General features: G+C 44.6%; 1 protein-coding gene across 3 annotated transcripts in view; it reads right to left on the reverse strand.

Annotated features, from left to right (window-relative positions):
* Positions 1-22,708, reverse strand: part of Gdap2 (ganglioside induced differentiation associated protein 2) — a 180,509-nt gene that overhangs the window by 125,311 nt on the left and 32,490 nt on the right. For all 3 annotated transcript variants that reach the window (XM_045726414.2, XM_069321846.1, XM_069321847.1), the window contains one exon: positions 21,068-21,152. In XM_045726414.2, the coding sequence (XP_045582370.1) occupies positions 21,068-21,152 (85 nt within the window). The remainder of the gene's footprint in view (positions 1-21,067; positions 21,153-22,708) is intronic.

A 22,708-nucleotide genomic window follows, 5' to 3' on the forward strand; every position in this document is an offset into this window, starting at 1 on the left:
GGCTGCTTCCTGGGGGTGGAGGCCTGGTCGAGGACCGGGCCGCGGGGACACTAAAGCCCCGAAATCCTCTCAAGATAACCTAACCCTCGGTGCCCCCTCTGGTGTTTACTTGTTCCAGGGTTGCTCTGGTATGCGATGCGTAGTGGCATGCGAGGCGTTTCTAGGTAGAAAACTATGTGGATAAAATTTGATACCTTTTTGGTGTTACTTTTGAATAAGGGGCAGGTTGGACAGCTTTTTAATTCGTTATGGAGTGAGTTCCATAGACCAGGTCCCTTTATTTGCATAGAGATTTTATACAGAAAGGAAAATGTGGCCAAGCATTCCGTGTCGGCCGGGATCCTCGACTGCGAGTCGTGTACGAACCCAACTAATCTCAAGTACCAAATGGAGCAGCTGGAGCACACAGCCTCGTGCTGCTCACCATCCACACACACACACACACACACACACACACACACACACACACACACACACACACACACACGCGCGTAGACGAACACTGTAGGTAGAGAGAAGACTTTACCGTAACCACAGTTCAACTAGACGGACCTGAACGAACCCGAGCTGAAGACGGCTGACTGCTCACCAAGAACAAGAGTGGCGAGGTGAAGATGCACTCACACACACACACACACGACAAAGTATTCCACAATGTGTACAAGAACATAAACAACTACAAAGCCTCTTGGCCTATACGAGGCAGCAGCTATTTATACCCAACCAACCCCATTCATATACACGTCTAACCTACGCTTGAAACAACCCACTGAGTCCATGTCCATCATGCTCCCCGGTGATCAGTCGAAGTAACTATCAGGAGGTAACCGGATGCTGCCAATGTCCCCGATTCTATTCAATAGTGTCGTGTTTGATGACTATACGAGTGTATAAACTTTCACCTCGTGTTGTCTATAATGGTGGGTTTTGCGCTATTAAATTTCATGAAGTGTCGCCGCGGTGTTGGGTACATGTCGTAAGCCCGGTATCACAGACACGGTACGCATACTCCAGATCGTAAACCCTCACCTCTAAGACTTCGCCGCAGGTCCTGCTCTCCCTAGCTCTGTCGGGGTGGGCGGCCGCCTCGCTCTCCCTAGCTCTGTCGTGGTGGGCGGCCGCCCTGCTCTCCCTAGCTCTGTCGAGTGATAAAGATTAGGCCACCCAAAAGGTGGCACGGGGATGAATAGCCCGTAAGTGGAGGTTCTTTGGAGCCATTACCAGTACCAATAGCTGACGCTGGAGATCTGTGGAGGGATGGAGTTTTTTTTTCGGGGGGGGGGGGGGGGGGGGCGCGCTGTCTCGGAGGGCAAGCTATGCCAATTATAGAGCTGGTGCGTTAATGAAGGCTTCTAGGTCTTCCGTTGTTTCTTAGTCGGAGTCTTGCTGCGAGTTGACATGGGTGTGCTGTGCTGTCATTGGAGTTGGGTGATGTGGCCTCCATGAGATCTTGTACGGAGTTAGGAAAGTGCCGCGGCGATGGAACTCTTACCGAGATTTCCTTGTCTGAGGAGTCCGTGGCGTTGGTGATGGTTTTGGCCTCACAACTGAGGTTGGCTCTGGAGTCTATGAGCTGTGACAGAAGCGGGTTCGGTCACGTCGGTGTTGGTGGTTGGAGAGAGCACGTCTGCGAGCGCATCTGCCGAAACGGTGATGGTGGGAGCTTTTGGGGCTGGATTGGAGATTGCTGCCGTTTGTGCAGCTTGGGTCTTCGGCGGAGTTGTCGTCTGAGTTGAGATCGACCTCGTGAAAATCCCTTGTGTGGTAGGGGGAGGTAGTGAGACTTGCGTCAGGGGCTGTGATGGGGTCCAGGCAATTGGCTAGGTACAGCACATTTACTTCCCTGACGAATCGTTGGTTGTCAGGTCCGGCAAGCCACTCCGCTAGGCGTATAGGACCAGGGATAGTGCCGGCACGTGATGCAAGGGGCGGCGAGGGTGCTGGTTGGGCCTTGGGTCCCCATTGTGAAGGCTGGGTCGACTAGTGGGAGGAAACACTGTTTGGTAAGACTGAGAAGTCTTCTGGTTGGTTGGTGGGAGCTGAGGTGTTGGGTATAGCGTCAGGGGCTCTGGTGGCGGGGTGGGCTTTCTGGGCTTCAACCTGGGCCTTGATTTCTTCCTGTCTACGGGGACAGTGGTGTGAAATTGCAGGGTGATTCCCGTTGCCGAGCAGGCAGCGATGGGCTGTTGATTTACAGATAGAGTAATGATGGTCACGGGTGCAGAGGCTGCACTTCTGGACGAGGTGCTGACACTTGTTGATAGGGTGGGGTGGGGTGGGAGAGCTTGTAGTACTGTACTTGAAGCACCGTTGGAGCTCGTGATATTGTTCCTGATAGTCTGTTTTAGATTCAGCCACTCAGAACCAAAAGTTCCAAGTAGCACGGGCTATGGCGAGCCCGTAACCATGTAGTCTGTCGTCCTGATGCCATTAATATGGGAGATGGGGGGTTAAGGTGAAATACTACACTCCCCAGAACTACGGGGGCTGGGGTAGGGTGAAAGTTAAAATAACTGGAACTAATACCCAGGAGGGGAAATTATCAGGGGAATGCGCCAAGCCATTATTACTATATAGCACTTGGAAGGGGTCAGGATAAGGACGGGACGGGAGAAAGAAATGGTACCCAAACAATTTGACGGTCGGGGATTGAACGCCGACCTGCATGAAGCGAGACCGTCACTACCGAACAAGTCTAATACCCAGGAGACGAATATAGTTAGCAATAAGTAATATTAGAACAACCTGTATGGAATCTTACCTCGGCTAATGACACATATCAGAAAATAATCTTTGATCGTAAAAGCAGTTGGGAATTAAATGGCCACGACGAGGATGTCTAAGCAATTTACGTATATAAAAATATATACTAATGAACCTTTAGATCAAAGAGGCAGACCACACGTAGAAAAGTGAGCATGCAGAAAATCAGCAGGAGTGACGAGGACGACTCGACCCTATATGCTTGATACCTGGTTGATGGGGTTCTGGGAGTTGTTCTACTCCCCAAGCCCGGCCCGAGGCCAGGCTCGACTTTTGAGAGTTTGGTCCACCAGGCTGTTGCTTTGAGCGGCCCGCAGGCCCACATACCCACCACAGCCCGGCTGATCCGGAACTTCTTAGAAAACCGTCCAGTTTTCTCTTGATGTCCACGGATGTTCCGGCTCTGGGTGACCCCAAGCAACGCCACTGACCACGACACGGTAAAATGCGAGGAGAGGCAAAGAATTAAACGTCTTCATCGGAAGGAAGAAAGGAAACAAAAACGGGAGATATAATTACCATACTAGATCAAGACAACAGATAGGTCAGACACTGACGTTAAGAGTGGTCAGCACACGAATAAGGGGAGTAAAGATCTTTGGAGCAGTGTGATTGTGTAACTTGTGTGCCCCGGGCCACCCCAGGGGCAAGCAGTACACCCCTATACTGTGTGCCCCGGGCCACCCCAGGGGCAAGCAGTACACCCCTATACTGTGTGCCCCGGGCCACCCCAGGGGCAAACAGTACACCACTACACTGCAGTAGTGTTAGCGTCTGGGGTGACCCGGGGCGCCACACACTAATCCAGATATATATAGTCAGATATATATAGTCATTGCGATTTCATTATGTAAAGTAACAGTTTAAGAATAGTCAATAAATGAAAAAGCAGTGGAGGCGGGCTCCATACACAGCTTCAAGTGTTGACATGCCTGAACCCAAATGGATCTGAAACCCCTCACCACTATTCGTGTACAATTAGCAGAGTTCAGGGAGAGGAAAATATAAGACTTAAGAGGGCTTGGGAGGCCAATGAGCTAGGCCAAGAGGCGTAGCTAAACAAAGTTGGGGCCTATAAGCTGCCCTTCAGCAAGCAGGACAGGCAGAGGAAAATGTGGCCGAGGTGGAGACTAAGAAAAGGAAATTATGAGGAGACAACTGATTGACGAAGATTAAGCCACCCAAGAGGTGGCGCGGATGTGAGTGAAGGAGAAAATGGTAAGCCAGTGACTATAATTAAATAGAAGAAACACGAATACTGGATACACGAGCCGGGATAGGCGGCCGGAGGGAAGGAAGCTTTCCCAACCAACCACTTGGACCGTCGGGGATGGAACGACCGTGCTGGTGGTTCCATCCCCGACGGTCCATCCCGACATGGTCTGGGATATACCGACCAGTCCAAGTGGAAGGCAGCACAAAGACCTGGGAAGACAAGCCACTACCTGACCTCTGTGACGAGCCCCGTACTAACTGGGTACGGTCTGCGACACAGCCACGCCGGGTCATCAACAGTCACTGCCTTCACTGGGTACGGTCTGCGACACAGCCACGCCGGGTCATCAACAGTCACTGCCTTCACTGGGTACGGTCTGCGACACAGCCACGCCGGGTCATCAACAGTCACTGCCTTCACAACAATTGTAGGAATACTAATTAATTCATAATCCTGTACACAGAAGAATTAACACCAATTACGTTATATGATTTTTGTCTCTGGATAATGTTATATTGTAACTGATCTTTCCAGAGAAAACGGTCATTACTCCTCTCAAACTTTTCCTTCATCTTTGCCTCAAGACAGCTTACGGACGATGCATTTAACGTACTTAATTGCTGTCGAATCCTAATCAGCCTTTCAAGATGACGTCTCTAACCAGTCTAAGGCAAAGATCAAAGCAAAGTTTGAGAGGAAAAATAAACATTTTCTTTACTTTGGAAACGACCAATGACAAAATAGGTCACTCACTACCCAGAGCGGAAGTGTTAGTGCTGCTGAACACGGGGTGCCAGTGGCGGCACTTCACCAAGGTCACTCGTGTGGCGGGAAGCCCACACAGCTGGCCCACCACACCGCATCCGGAATAGAGGGGCTCGAGTCGTCAAGTATTTTTAAACTCCATAATTCTAGTGTCAGGAGTGCAGAAGCAATTGCAGACATGATTATGACATACAAAATATAGAAAGAAGTCTAAATGGTAAATAAGAGTGACATGGGACGGGAACAAAAGGCAGAGATGGAGAACAAAATACATTAACGAGTAACTGGGATACTCTCCTGTAATGTCATGGTAATGAAGACATTGAATAATGTGGCGAGTAACGTAGTGGAGGCAGACTATATATAGATCAAGAGTAGATACGAGAGACTCAAAGGAATTACAGAATACATCAATCTATTTCATGTTCGGAGGCGGAGCCCAACTTGATCAGAGACAAGCGAGCACACGCACAGTAACACACACTAAGATAGACATATACAGACACTGAGGCACTGTTATATAATCCAACTTCAGTTACAATTGCTTTTTCTTTATGAAATGAATCAGTGTAAGTTATATAATTAACAGAGGTTAGGCTTTCCATGACCATCCATCGCAACATTTTCACTGAAGGTACAACTTCAACACCGTAGCCTTGCAGTGCACAGTATTATCTAACATGAAGCCATCACTGCAGGTCGCCAAGTTGGAGCAGCAGCACAGGAGCACACACATCGGCTTTAACATTTAAAACTGAGTGGCCATCACACTCCCTTCCTGTCGGTTAAACTATCGCAGCCAAGATTCCCAACAGCACTTTTTTTTTTTTGGGGGGGGGGGGGGGTCGTACAATTGCAAGTGCTTCTTGCAAGTGCCATTGCAAACACATCAGCTAGTTCACAACCCAGGTGGAGTTGTGGGGCAACACACACACATCACGGCACACTCCATGTTAATTAAATGAGCTGGCACCCTCAATATTTATGGAACACAGGCACGAAGCCTCAAGTTACCCAAGATGAGCAACCCGTGAAAGTCTCCGCACGTCCACAGACTGCTCTTAATCCAACCCGCACTCCTAATATAACCTCGCATTTTAACGTATATTCCACCCAAGACCAAGTAATTGTACTAGAAAATGGTAGCAGCTCGAAAAATTGACAAGTCCCGTTTTCTGTTTTGGGTCATCTGGTAGGTCAGGATAAGGGCACTTTAGTACGACAGTTTCTTGACGTTGGGAAACCTTAGGAGGACGGGCTGCTTAATTGGGGTTGTGGGAGGCAAGGATCGGGGTTAAGCAGTAGTAATATGACAATGTGTGGCTGTCACGGCCCACCAGAGTGTCAAGCCACACTGCTCTGCCCGCGAGGATATTAGTCCCAGGACAACTGACAACCTTGGTCCCAGAACCAAGGACAACTGACAACCTTGGTCCCAGAACCAAGGACAACTGCCTTGCATGACGGTACAAAGAAAACTGACAACTTGTCCACATAAAGGGTGCTGGGAGGACGTCTATAATGCTATTTACTGCAGCATTACGCGGAGAAACATTGAGGATGATGCCCGTGACGCGTCTTCCTCTTGACAAGACGCTGCAGCCCACACAAACTTCTAAGTTGCAATTACAGGCATTAACATACTCGATCATTACCTAAAATAAAAATCGAGCATGTCTTAGGATCCAATGTTTCTACCATCTTGTAGGCCTTAAAGGAAAAAAAACACACAGAGATAGAGAGGGGAGGGTGGAGAGAGAGGGGAGGGTGGAGAGAGAGGAAAGGGGGGGGTGGAGGGGGGGGGTAATGTGGGAGAGGGGGGGGAATGGGAGGGGTGGTTAAGGGATCACCAACCACCCAACAATAGAGACGAGGGGAGCAATGAGGCACCGCCTAACGACCACCCTCAAGCGGGGCACCACCCGCTCACCCTTACTTAATATCTTCCGCATTCCATTTGTATGAAACAGTAAGAAGCGAGGTCGAGACAGACGCCATTCGTGGCTTACACACACACACACACAGTATTTTATTATATATATATATATATATATATATATATATATATATATATATATATATATATATATATATATATATATATATATATATATATATATATATATATATATATATATGATCGAAAACGTAAGATTAATAATTCTAACACGAATTTTCTCAATATTTCTTGTGTTTCTTTTCACTGTCGATGGTAATTGAAAAATCAATTCTCCAAAATTCATTTTTATTTCTAGTCTGACGCGACACTTGACCGCATTTCGTAATAACTTATTACATTTTCAAAGACTTTAGTTTACACACACACATAACCTGCAAACACTAAACAGTTTAAACAACTTTAATTTTATACCTGCATTTGGGTGAGGTGATATGTTACAACAGTTTTGGATGAGGTGAAAAACTTTCAACACAAGACAGAACACGAAACAATGGGTATAATATTTTGTAAGTTAAAGGGAAGAATGGAAGTAACTGCAAAGGGCCTATTGGCCCATATTTCTTGATGGTTCTATATTGGTTCGGAGTCTTGAAGTGGGTAGAATATAGTTGTGCATTAATTGGCTGTTGATTGGGAGGGGTGCACGATGCACAAGCAACAGGGCTCCATTAAGGAACATATAATCTCTTCCCACAACCAGACCATCACCAGAGAAGTCTTAACAAAAAACACGGAAATCATCGATAGATACAGCGATAGCAGGCGGCTTGATATCTGCGAGGCACTACACATTAAGAAGTCAACACCAGCAATCAACAGCCAATTAATGCACAACTATATTCTACCCACTTCAAGACTCCGAACCAATATAGAAGCATCAAGAAATATGGGCCAATAGGCCCTTTGCAGTTACTTCCATTCTTCCCTTTAACTTACAAAATATTATACCCATTGTTTCGTGTTGTCTTGTGTTGAAAGTTCAAATCAAATAAATCTCCTCACACTCCAAAACCAATATACAAACAAGGCATCAACTGCACAGGTCTGCGTTAGTTTTCATTTTTTTAACGACTGAAAATATACAGTCAATGTGATCATTTCAAGTCTAGAATCGTTTTCCTATGATCAGCTCAAGTTTTCTAGCTATCTTTTTTCCATATAAAAACATGAATCATAAAAATGTTTTAATTTTTCATCTAAAAAGCAAAAGCATAAGAAAAAAATATATTTTTTTATTATGACTATAAAGAGTTTACACCAAACACCGATGTTTTCTTTGTGGGTAGTCATGTAAACACTGAGTAAAGTCAAGGGTCATCTTGACAACCCTTTCAACCTGGCTCACATAATATGGTTGCTGAACCTCTAGGTACGGGGGGGGGGGGGGGGGTAGAAATAGCCTAAGCTACTCTATCCCTTTGAGACGTATTTCTTTCTTATCTCAATAAACATACTTGAACCTCTAGGCAATCCTCGTCAAATTTTGTTTTGATTTATGACAAATTTTGTCAAGGGCAGAAATGCTGTTCTTGATACAAGTAGGGGGGGGGGGAGGATCCAGAAAACAAATGTTAAACAAAAGTCCAGCATTTGTTTCCATAAATTTCCGCATAAAAGTGATGCTAAATTGAATGCAGGCATTGTTGACGGCCCTGAGATGAGAAGCCTAGTGACGGCTGAACGGCTGGAAAGAGCAACGGAAGAAAGGGACGCAAGGCAAGCCTCCAAAACGGTAGTCTTTAACTTTTTTGCAACCCACCTAAGGCCAGAATACGTGCGCACTGTTGAAGAACTGACGAGTTTTTAAGACTGGGAACACGTGTCAGTCAAATTATATTTTCCTCATATCGCATCTGTATTATTTCCCCCGAGACCCGCGGAGCCTACAGTGAGGACCCAGGGGAGAGGTGCCACCAAGATACGAGTACTGTGGAAGAAAGTTATCGGGGACGCTGGCGACAATAACATGGCGGCAGATTATTGGCGGCGTCTCAAACGTGACTTGTCAGACACAAAACAAACCAGAATCTTTGACGTTTTTTTCCACTACATTGAAAATCAACAGGAATATTCATCAATGTTAATAGACAATTTTCCAATGTTTAGTCATTATTAACCTTCCTTCATAACATTACCACGTCTTTATCTTTTAAAACCAGAATATTTTAATTAAAAGACAAGATTTATCAAATGCACGTATAGTTGAAAAACTTAAACCGATTGAACAAAACCAAATTTTTGTAAGTCAGCATAGCCACATTATTTACATTAACTGCAAAATAAACTAAAACTAAATAAAATAAATTGCAAAACGCAGGGTTGTGCAAAATTTACAAGATCGTGTTAAAAAAAAGTGCCTAGTGCCAAGACTTCTTTAGTGTGAGACAACTGGGAGCATTTACTAAGACAAACGTGTGCAAGAATGTGGTGACGTCCAGGCGACACGCCGGTGACATACTAATAAATGGTCAAGACATTCCTCAAGATCATCGCCACCTCCCAGAGGACATACTAAATGTTACACAGGTGTACACTAGGGGACTACATGAATTACTAAACTGAATTACTGAATTACTAAACCCATCTGCCTTTTGCAGGGGATGAGTCACAACGTGGCTAAAGTATGATGGTCAGACCACACACTAGAAGGTGAAGGGACGACGACGTTTCGGTCCGTCCTGGGACCATTCTCAAGTCGATTGTCTTGAGAATGGTCCAGGACAGACCGAAACGTCGTCGTCCTTACACCTTCTAGTGTGTGGTCTGGTCATCATCTCCCTTTTTATCATACATAAATGTTGAAAACTTAAAGCCGATAATTCTCATATAATTAGTCGTATTTTTAATGGTATGTACAAAATCATTAAAATACCAAATATTCGTAAAAATTAAAGCATCGCACAATAGACGTTTTCTATGCATCTGTTGTTCGATTAATACACTTCTGGTCAGGTTGTTGTTATAGATTCAGCTACTCGGAACAAGTTCCAAGTAGCACGGGCTATGGTGAACCCGTAACTTACCTGACACAGGAGCGGGGCAAGTGTCTGGTCAGACAAAACCGTTGCATTTTTAGTGACATTGAGAGAACGGCGGGAGTGACGACCATAAAGCATCCCTACCATGGACAATAATATATGTCCTGTCTCAACGGGACATTTTAAAGTGTAGGAGTTATGGCGGCGGACCCATAATGCCAGTCCTAGACAGCGCAGACTATCAGTTGATACACGCCATCTTTACCGCCGGCCCTGGTGGCCGACACGGTAACTACCGGACAACCAGAGTCACTCTTACGGACTCCAGCTCATGCCTTCGCCATAATAATTCGTTGTTGGGGGACAGGAAGCCTGCACTTTCTAGTATCGAGCTCCCCCCCTAACCATACTGACCCTCCCCAGAATGCAACCGAACCGAACCTGAGGACCGAACCTGTGGCTAGATTCACGAAGAAGTTACGCAAACACTTACGAACTTGTCCATCTTTTCTCAATCTTTGGCGGCTTTATTTTACAATTCTTACAGTTAATGGGCTCCGAAGCACCAGGAGGCTGTTTATAACAATAACAACAGTTGATTGGGAAGTTTTCATGCTTGTAAACTGTTTAATAAATGTAACCAAAGCCATCAAAGATTGAGGAAAGATGTACACGTTCGTAAGTACTTGCGTAACTGCTTCGTGAATCTGCCCCCCACCCCTGAGTCCCTTAGTTGAGAACCGAAAAGAGGCACTTATCATATATTGTCTCCCTCAAGGGTCACTGCAGGGACAGTACTTAGGGGCCCAGTAATGGGCTAACATTCAAGTCCCAATACCACAGCCAGGCAGGACATATTTCTGAACTAGTTGGGCGTGTGTGTCAACATGGTATAATACACCGGACATTGTTTAAACCTAATTGGAAACCGAATCCTTAACTGAAATCCAACTCTGAACACTTGGGTTGTCAGGCCGCCACGAACCCCCCCCCCCCCCCCCGGATACAAATAATGAATTATAATTAGCTCAAAACTTTAAATTCAGCTTGTTCACTGTCGTATTCCGGCAAGTCGAACATCTCCATAAACATCATCTTATCAAAACACGAAGGTTTTTTTAAATTTAAAAATTAGTACAGAGGCATTCTATAGTTATGGTCCATATATATAGAGGTTTTCCCTACTGCGGATGATTAATAGTTACAATGAAAATAAGTAAAACAGGCAGAACTAGTTCAATAGTTCCCAGTCTAATTTCCCCCAAAGCAATGGTCCCTGTAGTATCTTGTACCCCCATGATGTGCGACTCCCCCCCCCCCCGTCCCCTCGCGTATACAGGTAGAGGTAACTCACCAGTCTGTACCTGGTCCTTCTTCAGGAGGCCGTAGGATCTGAGGAGCGGCGTCTTGATGTCCGGGGCCGTCGACATCGGGGTCGGGAAGAAGAAGCCCTTGCCAGGCAGCCCGCACTTTAAGGACTCCTTTAAGGAGTTCCTGGTGAAAGGTAGTGAGGAGCCGAGGGAGGAAGAGGTGGCTTCTCTTGTAGTCAGAGGTCGACGAGGCTCCCGCCGAATTAGACACTGATGCAGAGCATCCATCGAGTGGGACCTTAAAGGTTACCCTTCAAACACACACACCACTCTTGACTTTTTCCTGCCCGCCTGACCTCTACTTGTGCTTGGGACGGTCAAAATGCCTCATAGACGAACAATGTCAATTTCAAGACAAGGAACACTGCTGATGTAATCCACTTCGGGACTGAACCTAATAAAGGTAACCTTGATGTTAGACAACCACGCCACTTCCTCGTAATGAACTGTCATCCCTAACAACCTAAGGATAATTACTTATTCTAGTAAATTACAAGTTTTAAACAATTACACCAAATATTTTCAAGAATTTAAAAAAACAATGCATTTTCGGGAAGGTAAATGAAGCAGTGCAAGATGTGAGAACACGGTACAACACACTTATTATGACTAGTAGTGACCCTAGCTGGTCACCTCTCACTCCTCGCCTCGGCCGTTCTCACGCACTCCAACTGTGTCAGTCAAGGATTGTTAGTGCAACAACACTTCGTGGAGAAGTTGATTTTTCCAAGACCCAAATGTTACAACACAACTCCCAAACATTTGAAACACTTGCAAGCATTCAGTATGGAACTTGCCAAAGGCACTTGTTGACAGTGGTTCAATTCGAATTAGTAATATTCCATAACAGCAACTTAAACACTTGCTCGTAACGCGAGACATTTTCAACACTTTTATTGTTAAAATTCGTTAGGAGTATTACATAAGCAGCTCTCACTACCGAGATCACTACTCCACGACTTAAGAAAAAAAAATCTGACAAATCTCTATGATCACATACAAAAAAACGAATCAAATTAAAAGCTCCTTAGAAACCCTCCATGTCCTGGCAGTCATTTTAAACTAGCACACCGTACACACAGTAACGCAGTGAACGATACAAACAAATTCATCACGATGAATTTGTTGGAGCTCATATTGAACACTGACATACGTTAGCCCGTTCACCGCTGGACTGGTGAACGCCCGCCACACACGCCTAACATCCCCAGTTCCTGCACTATGTATAGTTGAAGGCTGGAAAGAGTAACCGAGCAGCCGTACACACACGCGGGCCAGCACAGGTCCACACACGCCAGGAAACACCACCAAGTATGGAGTGCCCAGTGCAGCTGGGCACCAACCACCCATGACATACACTTAACACAAACTGGCTAACTGTTGTGTGCGCGCGTGTGCGCGCAGGACATAGGCGGCCAGACGGAGGGAGCTAACTTGTGGACATCCCCAACAACCGTGACACACTCCTACGTAGGGCTTCACCCCTCACCCCCCTCCCTCCCTCCCTCCCTTCCTTACATAACAAACACGTATTCGCACCCTCCTCCCCAGTATTATCCCGCCAAACAACCCACACCACCTTACAATATCCCCCAAAACCACTCCTCCACACCTTACTCTTTCTCATGACACCCCGCCCCCACCTCCCAACACACACAGTTCAAGGGCACTTAACTCTTACAACGAAACAATCGTTGGACTGTTTACTCCTTCCCAACTTCTCAATACTTCGTTACTCCTTCCCAATTTATAAAGTCCAATTAACTTTTTGTTTTTCTGATATTCATGTTTGAATAGATTTGCTCTACAAATCTATCATTCTGCAAGATCAAATATGGCTATAACGATTTTCCTCGCTCCGTTTTAAAATATGCCAGCTGGTATTTCATTAAGTAACCCCCCTCCCCCCCCCAAAAAAAAAAAAAACTCGTTGAAAGCGAGGAAACAGAATTCAATACATAGTGACCAACGCCCTCCTAGCCTGCCTGGGGTGCTCAATTAATAGCCACTTGAAGGTCGCTTCTGAGTAGGCAACACGTGCTTTTCAGGGCCCACTGCCTCCCTGGTTCACGACACGTGGTCCCAGGGCCCACTGCCTCCCCTGATCCATGACACGTGGTCCCAGGGCCCACTGCCTCCCCTGGTCCATGACACGTGGTCCCAGGGCCCACTGCCTCCCCTGGTCCATGACACGTGGTCCCAGGGCCCACTGCCTCCCCTGGTCCATGACACGTGGTCCCAGGGCCCACTGCCTCCCCTGGTCCATGACACGTGGTCCCAGGGCCCACTGCCTCCCCTGGTCCATGACACGTGGTCCCAGGGCCCACTGCCTCCCCTGGTCCATGACACGTGGTCCCAGGGCCCACTGCCTCCCCTGGTCCATGACACGTGGTCCCAGGGCCCACTGCCTCCCTGGTCCATGACACGTGGTCCCAGGGCCCACTGCCTCCCTGGTCCATGACACGTGGTCCCAGGGCCCACTGCCTCCCTGGTCCATGACACGTGGTCCCAGGGCCCACTGCCTCCCTGGTCCATGACACGTGGTCCCAGGGCCCACTGCCTCCCTGGTCCATGACACGTGGTCCCAGGGCCCACTGCCTCCCCTGGTCCATGACACGTGGTCCCAGGGCCCACTGCCTCCCTGGTCCATGACACGTGGTCCCAGGGCCCACTGCCTCCCTGGTCCATGACACGTGGTCCCAGGGCCCACTGCCTCCCCTGGTCCATGACACGTCCCAGGGCCCACTGCCTCCCCTGGTCCATGACACGTGGTCCCAGGGCCCACTGCCTCCCTGGTCCATGACACGTGGTCCCAGGGCCCACTACCACAGTCAACCTATCCCATGTAGGGGTTGACAAAGCATTAGGTTAAGAATGAGGTTTTCTTATATCATTTACAAGAGAAAGTTTTTCTGTGTCACTGTTCACCAAAAATGTGCACTTTGAAAACATCATTGGAGCAGGCCAGTAGACTCGAACCCGCGTCTGACGTCACCTCAGACGCACCGTTAACCCCGGGATCTGGAGTGGCCTCTGAACCTCTGAATACTGCCATGAATTTTGGTTAATAATAATAATAATAATAATAATAATGTACCAAATGCGCCAACCAAAACATTTAAACCGTGCTGTAATTATACTCAATGGCTGTTCTATGACGAACAAGTTGGTCTAAGGTTGTGCCCATTTAGGAATAACATTACAAATTCCTTTGTAGCAATATTACACAAGATAACATTCATACCCCCCCCCCCCCCCCCCCTACACTTGATGGACGAAGTTTACCGAGAGAAACCTAAAGATATTTCACCAATACCGTTTTCTTCAATGCCTCGGCCTCTGTTGCTGCTGCTTTCTCAGAGCGGCTGATTACCTCTAGCTCTCCCTTTAGTGTACTGGCGCATCATCAATACTCTCGTCTTATATCACGTCATTAATAGCACGTTCCTTGTTAAATATAAAGAGTCCATAGAATGCATAGCGGCTCTGCTCTGGGGACGAGCATACTGCTGACAGAGGCAGCGTGAGTCATTCCCATTGCGACTTCAGCCATGCAGACGTCTTTGAAGCACCCTTATATCTGTGTACAGCGGCACAGTTCACAGTACGAAAGTCGGTGGAGCGGGGTTTGAAAGCAGGTCCAGATGCAGCCCATTTTCATAAACAAAAGCCAAAGCCCATTCCATGCACCTGCTAAACCTCTTGTTTATGAATAAAAAACGGTTTGCACACATCTCGCACAACCCGTCCCCGACCCAAGTCCATTACATCCAGCGGTCGACCCCACAGACGCATTCATAATTTTTTACATGCTGCTCATTCAAAACAGGAATTTTCTCAAACATAAATTATTTTTATAATATATTAGCATATTTTGCATATATAGGCATAGATTAGGTTAGGTGTTTAGGTTCTATTGGCGATTATTTGTATTTGTATTATGTGGGTGAAGCATTTACAGCGTTGTGGTTCGAACAAAATTCGTCAGTAAAGCACTTGTTCCGGAAGTGTTCGAACGTCAACAGTTGTGAGTCGTGTGTAAACCGTTTTCATTCATAAACAGAGGGGGGGGGGGGAGTTGGTGGGTGCATGAAATCACTTTTGGGCCTTTGTTTGGAGAACGGGCTGAGGACGGGCTGCCTCACATCTGATGACGTCCAAACACTTCAGAAACAAGTGCTTTGACCACAATGCTGTAAATGCTTTACCCATGTACTACACATACAATACAGAACCTAAAGACCTAACCAATGCCTAAATTGGCATAATATACTAATATATAATAATATTCATTAATATTTGAAAAAAATCCTGCTTTGAATGAACAGCATGTTAAAGTTCATGAATGCATCTTTGGGGTCGACCGCTGGATGGAATGGACTTGCTTCTGAGGACGGGTTACCAGATGCAAAAAACAAGGCTAGGGAAGAAACTGGGTGGAAACGTGGGAACGTTGAGGAAACGTTCACAAAACTGGGTATTTTTAAGTCTGTTGTTCACAAGTCGGGAACCCTCAATGTCCACAGATGTAATTTTGTCCTCCCTCTCTCCTTTGATTTTAAACAGGCTGTCCTGATTAATCTTATTCCTCCCTGTATATTTTATATAGTGATCATATGAGATCTACTCCACCTCCTCATCCAAGATTGTGAGAAGAGTCGATTTCTCTGTCCCCCCCTCCCTCCCTCTCTCTCTCCTCTCTCACACACTCTAACACACTCTCACACCTCTCTCACACACTCTCTCTCTCTCACCTCTTTCTCACACTCTCTCTCTCACCCCTCTCACCTGCCTCTCTCTCACCCCCTCCCTCTCTCTCACACACCTCTCTCTCTCTCTCTCTCTCCTCTCTCACCTCACTCTCTCTCACACCACTCTCTCTCTCTCTCTCTCACACCACTCTCTCTCTCTCTCACACACCACTCTCTCTCTCTCTCACACACCACTCTCTCTCTCACACCACTCTCTCTCTCACACCACTCTCTCTCTCACACCACTCTCTCTCTCACACCACTCTCTCACACCACTCTCTCTCTCACAACACTCTCTCTCTCTCACACCACTCTCTCTCTCTCTCACACCACTCTCTCTCTCTCTCACACCACTCTCTCTCTCTCTCACACCACTCTCTCTCTCTCTCACACCACTCTCTCTCTCTCACACCACTCTCTCTCTCACACCACTCTCTCTCTCTCTCACACCACTCTCTCTCTCTCACACCACTCTCTCTCTCTCACACCACTCTCTCTCTCTCTCACACCACTCTCTCTCTCTCTCACACCACTCTCTCACACCACTCTCTCTCTCTCTCACACCACTCTCTCTCACACCTCTCTCTCTCTCACACCTTTCTCTCTCTCACACCTCTCTCTCTCTCACACCTCTCTCTCTCTCACACCTCTCTCTCTCTCTCTCACACCTCTCTCTCTCTCTCACACCTCTCTCTCTCTCTCACACCTCTCTCTCTCACACCTCTCTCTCTCTCTCTCACACCTCTCTCTCTCTCTCACCTCTCTCTCTCTCTCTCACACCTCTCTCTCTCACACCCCTCTCTCTCTCTCTCTCTCTCACACCTCTCTCTCACACCTCTCTCTCTCTCTCTCACACACCTCTCTCTCTCTCACACACCTCTCTCTCTCTCTCTCTCTCTCTCTCTCACACACCTCTCTCTCTCTCTCTCTCACACACCTCTCTCTCTCTCTCTCTCACACACCTCTCTCTCTCTCTCTCTCACACACCTCTCTCTCTCTCTCTCTCACACACCTCTCTCTCTCTCACCTCACCCCCCTCCTCTCTCTCTCTCTCTCTCTCTGATAATAGCAATATTTATTGCTATTATCAATTCAATATTTTGTGGTGTTTTGTTTAAAGTATCTAGTGAAGCAATACAATATTGTTGTGTACTTTTACATATCAAAATTACTATTTCAGCCAAAGGATTCAGCCAAATAGCCAATCATGACTATGTATCCAATCACAACTGGAACCAAAGTGATCGGATTGGAGGATGTCGAGTGTACTGCATTAGTTTTTGTTGTATTTTGAATGTTTATTGAATGGATTTTTTTCAGTTTGCTGGGCAACTAGACTGTCAAAATTAGTATTTATTTCACAGAACTCGTGGAACTTCAGTACACACAGATATACTGTATGCATGTCCCCGATAATCACACCATATCATATTTCTATACAAATGAAACATTACTTTGCTATTATCACACTGTACACACATTATTTAAAACTATTTACATGTTTATGCAGTGTTAAGAACCACACACAAATTAAAAACGTGACAATTACCACCTCCACCATGTTATTTGGTAAAGTAATTGGTTCCACACATCAACAACCCTGTTACCGAACCAGTATTTACCCAGGTCTTTCCTAAATCTAAACTTATCCAATTTATACCCATTGTTTTGTGTTCTGTCTTGTGTTGATACTTTTAAATACCCTATTAATATCCCCTTTGTTATAATTTCATAAGAATAAAGGTAACTGCAGAAGGCCTATTGGCCTATGCGAGGCAGCTCCTATTTTTAACCACCCAATCCCACTCATGTCCAACCCACATTTGAAACAACCAAGGGACCCCACCTCCACCACGTTACATGGTAATTGGTTCCACAAATCAACATCCCTGTTACCAAACCAGTATTTACCTAGGTCTTTCCTAAATCTAAAGCACAAGGTAACTTCAACATGTTATCTTGTGTTCTGAAGGATGTGACAATCTCAAACGGAGTTGTTCAAGCGCAGCATAGCCTCTCACACACTGCACAAAATTATAACTGCACATTGAATATATAATACTGTACTGTTATTTTGTAGTATTTTTAATATTTTGTTCATATTTTTTCTAGTACAATGATGCACTGGGCTCTCAATAGTAGTACCGGGGTATTTATATCATAGAACATATGGAATATTGTAACATTCAGATACTAAATATTGTACTACATGCATGTCCCTAATAGGCACACCATAAAATATTATCAAAACAATAAAACATACAATTTTTGTTGCTGTCACACTGTAGTTATAAATAATCTATGAGTACAGTGCTTACATATTTATGCACTCTTATAAACCACTCAGAAATTCTGGAGGGTGTGATAAATCTCTAAAACCACGTTCATGCACACCACAGTCGCACACTTTCTACACTAAATTGTAAATGCCTTCCTTTACTTTCCCTTCCTATCTGTGTTCTTGCAGACAATGCACTCATGGTGGGCCTTGCCACGACTTCAAACCGGTGGTCAGATGGTCGACACACAAAGAATTGTAGCAGTATGACAGTCTGTCGGGCAAGATGCTAAAGCAAACTGTTGCCCATGCAACTGTCTTCTGAACCTTGTACATAACCTTCATCACTCTCAGGATCATTCAAGTCACTTTCTATGGCAAATTATCCAGTTTTGATTAATTTTGTCTTCTTTAAGTGATGCTGAGGAGCAAACTGAATGACCGGGTTGGGCGCTCATGCCCTATGTGCTGCTCATTGTTGCTCAGTTACTACTGATTCCTTACAACTCTATTTTTTGAAAGATGGTGGATGTTTACGAGAAGCTGTATGGATGCATTTACCACACAGGAGTTTTAAATGTTGCATGGTACCTATTAATGCCTCCAGATGTAATGTGCACCCATGGATATGCAGTGCAAAGGTTAAGCAATAGCCTGATACCAAATACAGAAACTAAAGCCAGGGGATTATGTGAGTGCGTTGTTATCAAGTGCAAATTGAAGAAGCAGGAAGTGAAAATCTGTGTGTACCTGGTGCATCGAGTGCAAAATTGCACTGTGTACCATGGACTGTTTCTTTGTACAATAATTACAAAAAAGTAATTAGAAAACATTGAAAATGCATTGAAAAAATGAATGAAAATATATTTGTGGCAACTCGCGGGTCTTGAATCGCCCATGCGATCGCCTCTGGGAGCTTCCTGTATGGGCAAACACGTATTGGTGACGTCACATCGCATCTTCTCCAGGTCGCCACAGCCAAAATAAGTTGTTTTTTATGTTTATTTTTACATGTACATGTTCAGGGAAGGGATTTTAAAAATTGACAAAGATTTTTTTTTTTTTTGAGGGGGGGGGAACACTTTATTTTCCGCACATTACCAGAATGTCACAATAAACGCGGCACAGCACAGAGGTTAACAGTACTACTGTTAAGCGCAATAAGCGCAATAAATTCAAATTTTGTTCACAATTTACCGACATTAAAAGCTATACTGTACATTATAAAAGATGAGACCCAGACTAGAATATTCAGAAGTTGTACAGTACCAACATCTCAAAAATCACATTTAGTTAAGTAGGAAAGGTGCTTAAGGCATGCTAATATATAGGTCCCTAATCTAACAAGAGCTAGGAGAAACTGGAGGCCTCAGACAGGCCAGAACTAGTACATCGAAGAAGCAGAAGTGACATGATCACCAAGTACAGTACAGAATTGTAACAGGAACTGACAAAATTGATAATAGGGACTTTTGGAAATCTATGACATCGAGAACAAGCGGTCATAAATTCAAGCCAACAAAACAAAGCTGAGTAAGTTCTCTATCTCTAGAGTGGCAGATGCCTGGAATAATTTTAAAGACTAATACAGCACCGTATATGCCAAAATTGCTCAGAACACCCCAAGAATGCTCTTATCATGTAATAACACTTGGATAATTACAGAGACGGTAACTCTAACATGCCAAATGAAGTAGATTCAGCAACATGCAAATGACTGTGTAACCAAGATACATGAAGGCTTTCATGAGAGAAGAAGCCTACTGTTTAGAAATCAGCTTCAAGAATAAACCTGTCAAAGATCACTTAGTTTTAAAAAGTCTTGCAAAAGCAGGCATGTGTTAAAGGTTAATGCCATGTTAAATTTGAGGAAAGCAACTCCCTGCAAGCCTGGTGCCTTTTAGGTTGTTGGTATCTAGATCATCTTCTAGTGCTGCTTTAGGGAAGTGGCTGGGTGGTCCAACTAGCAGAGCAATGACCAGCAATTTATGCAAAGCCGAGTATCGCTCACAAGTTCATTTTTTCAGTTTAATTGAATATTCCTCCTGGACTTTCCCAGCTTTCACCTGGCACAGATCTTGCACAGATCTCTGCAAATGTTGATAACTGCCCCCTTAATTGGTGGAGCAGGCTACTGCTCCACATAGCAACAAAGTGGCCTGGTTCAGAGTTTTCTTTAGTAAAAATTATTATTATCAGATGATAATATTGTGCTGTTGGAAGAAGTGCCAAATGCAAATCCTCATACCAATTTCACATTTGTGTGGTTATTTATTATTATATATTATTTATTATTTGTGTGGTTATTCTATTGTATATACATTTCTAGCATCAAAACTTTTGCAAATGATTGTTACATCGCATGATACTGTACAAAAGAAACTACATGTTGACAACAGAAGTATTTTCAAATGTAATTCCCTAATTGTAATTACAGGATGAGAGCTACGTTTGTGGTATCACGTCTTCCCAGTACTTTGTCGTATAACGCTTTGAAACTACTGATGGTTTTGGCCCCCACCACCTTCTCACTTAACTTATTTCAACCTTCTACCTCTCTGTTTGCAAAAGTGTATCCCTCTCATTGCTGCATTGAAATAAAAGTGTTAATCTGTTTCCGTTCTCCAGCCAAGAGTTTATCCAACTCTACTATAAGTTTACAACATTGGCTCAACAAAAACAGTTTTCATTTACTTCTTCAGATTTTGTCAATAGCTCATGATTTTAGAAAATCCTGAAAAACACGCCACACGATAAATCTGATTTAGGGGCAGTCAAAATAAGGTAATGCCATGACAAGAAAATATTTAAATTAAAATACAGTACTAATCAGATAAGTTCATAGCCAAACAGTGTAAGACTACCTTTTAGCAAAGCTACATTATTGCTGTAACTTCTAAGATATCCAACTACAGTATCATAATTATTTCCCAGTTGAATTAGACAGTTTGGCATCAATGTTCAATGATCAAAGGTCATCTCTTACCTTCATATTTGTGCTGGGGATTATCAATGATGCGGATCTGGCGGTCAGGAATAATTGGTTCGCCATATTCATCTCCAAGATCGGCCTACATTATGAACAAGAAAACATGTACATATTAATTAAATGTATTCTTCATCTAGCTGCTATATTCATTCGTGCCATATTTTATAATATATTATGCAGTATCCTGTAATTAGAAATAACACTAAATTTAAAAAATACAATCTTGATCATGGATTTTACACTTCCATCTACATGTATACTACTTTATTAATTATTCATTCAGGGCAAAGATGAGAAAACATCCAGTAATGAATGTAATAAAATGCCTCTTTCTGGTAAAGGCATCATTAGCTCCCAATGCTTCAACCTTGAAACATACAGGCCTTGGGAAGACATCAGGCCTTTAGTGATCCATGAATACCTACCAGGGATTAGGACCAGAATCTGGTACCCTCAAAGAGGTTTAGTGCTATGAAGCAGTGGGTTAAGCTTGGTTTATGACTGTTTACACACTGTTGTAAATGTAATCCATGCAGATGATTATTTTGGGGTGATTACCTAAGTGTAATTAACTAAATGTACTGTAGTTACATGATGAGAGCTATGCTCGTCGTGTCCCGTCTTCCCAGCACTGTCATATAATGCTTTGAAACTATTGTGGGTTTGGCTTCCACCATCTTTTCACTAACTTGTTCCAACCATCTACCACTCCGTTTGCAAATGAAAACTTTCTAATATTTTTTTGGCACCTCAGTTTCCTAAGCTTGAATCTGTGTCCTCTCAGTATTGAATGTAATATAACGCCTCTTTCTGGTAGAGCCCCGGATTCTCCCTGACTCCCTCCCTACCAGATTCCTCAGTTCACTGTCCAATAGCTCCGGACTGACCATTGGAGCTGGCTGTGGGCTAGGGCTCTGGGCTGCCTGGATGCAGCTACATGTATTAATGGGTTTGAGTTAGTTTTGAATGACTCAATTATTTAGTCTGGATCATTTGTGGAGTTGTTTGCTTTTCAGTTTTCTATGAATCTTGCAGTTGTCTGTTAAGTTTCATTGATTTTCTGAGTGCTTTCCCAGTGGGGGTGATGATAACAGTTCCCTTGCACTCTGTGCCTCTGTGACAGGCCAGATTCTGGCTCTGCTTTCCAAGCAGGCCAAACAGGACTCCTGCATCTGATGTGATCCAGGAGTGGGGAGCCATCGCAGTGAAATAGCTTCAGAGAGCTACTGGGGTTCTGTGAGAAACAAGCACTTAATTATATTCACTGCTGGATTTTCCTCATTTATATCTCTAATTTTTCACATGATCATATGAACCTGTGAAAAATATGTTAAGTGTTCTCGTCTCTCTTCCTCTATGCTGTATTCATCGTGATCCTCAGTTTCTTTAATCTGAAATTTCTTTTTATTTACAAATCTTTTTCTCATCTTGGCCCCTTACATTTGATCATCTGTGCCTATTCTCAACAAAAACTTAGTTTTTCTCATCCCAAACCTGTTTCCAACACCAGTACCATCATGCTCTGCCTTCCCTTAATATCTGAACTCATGGGTACTCTCGGTACGACTTACAAGATCGTGCCCTTACAACTGCGCCTCTGTGAGGGTGACCCTGGTTTTGGTCCCTTGTAGGCCTATA

This window comes from Procambarus clarkii, chromosome 10 (assembly GCF_040958095.1).
Source record: "Procambarus clarkii isolate CNS0578487 chromosome 10, FALCON_Pclarkii_2.0, whole genome shotgun sequence".
NCBI classification, from domain to species: domain Eukaryota; kingdom Metazoa; phylum Arthropoda; class Malacostraca; order Decapoda; family Cambaridae; genus Procambarus; species Procambarus clarkii.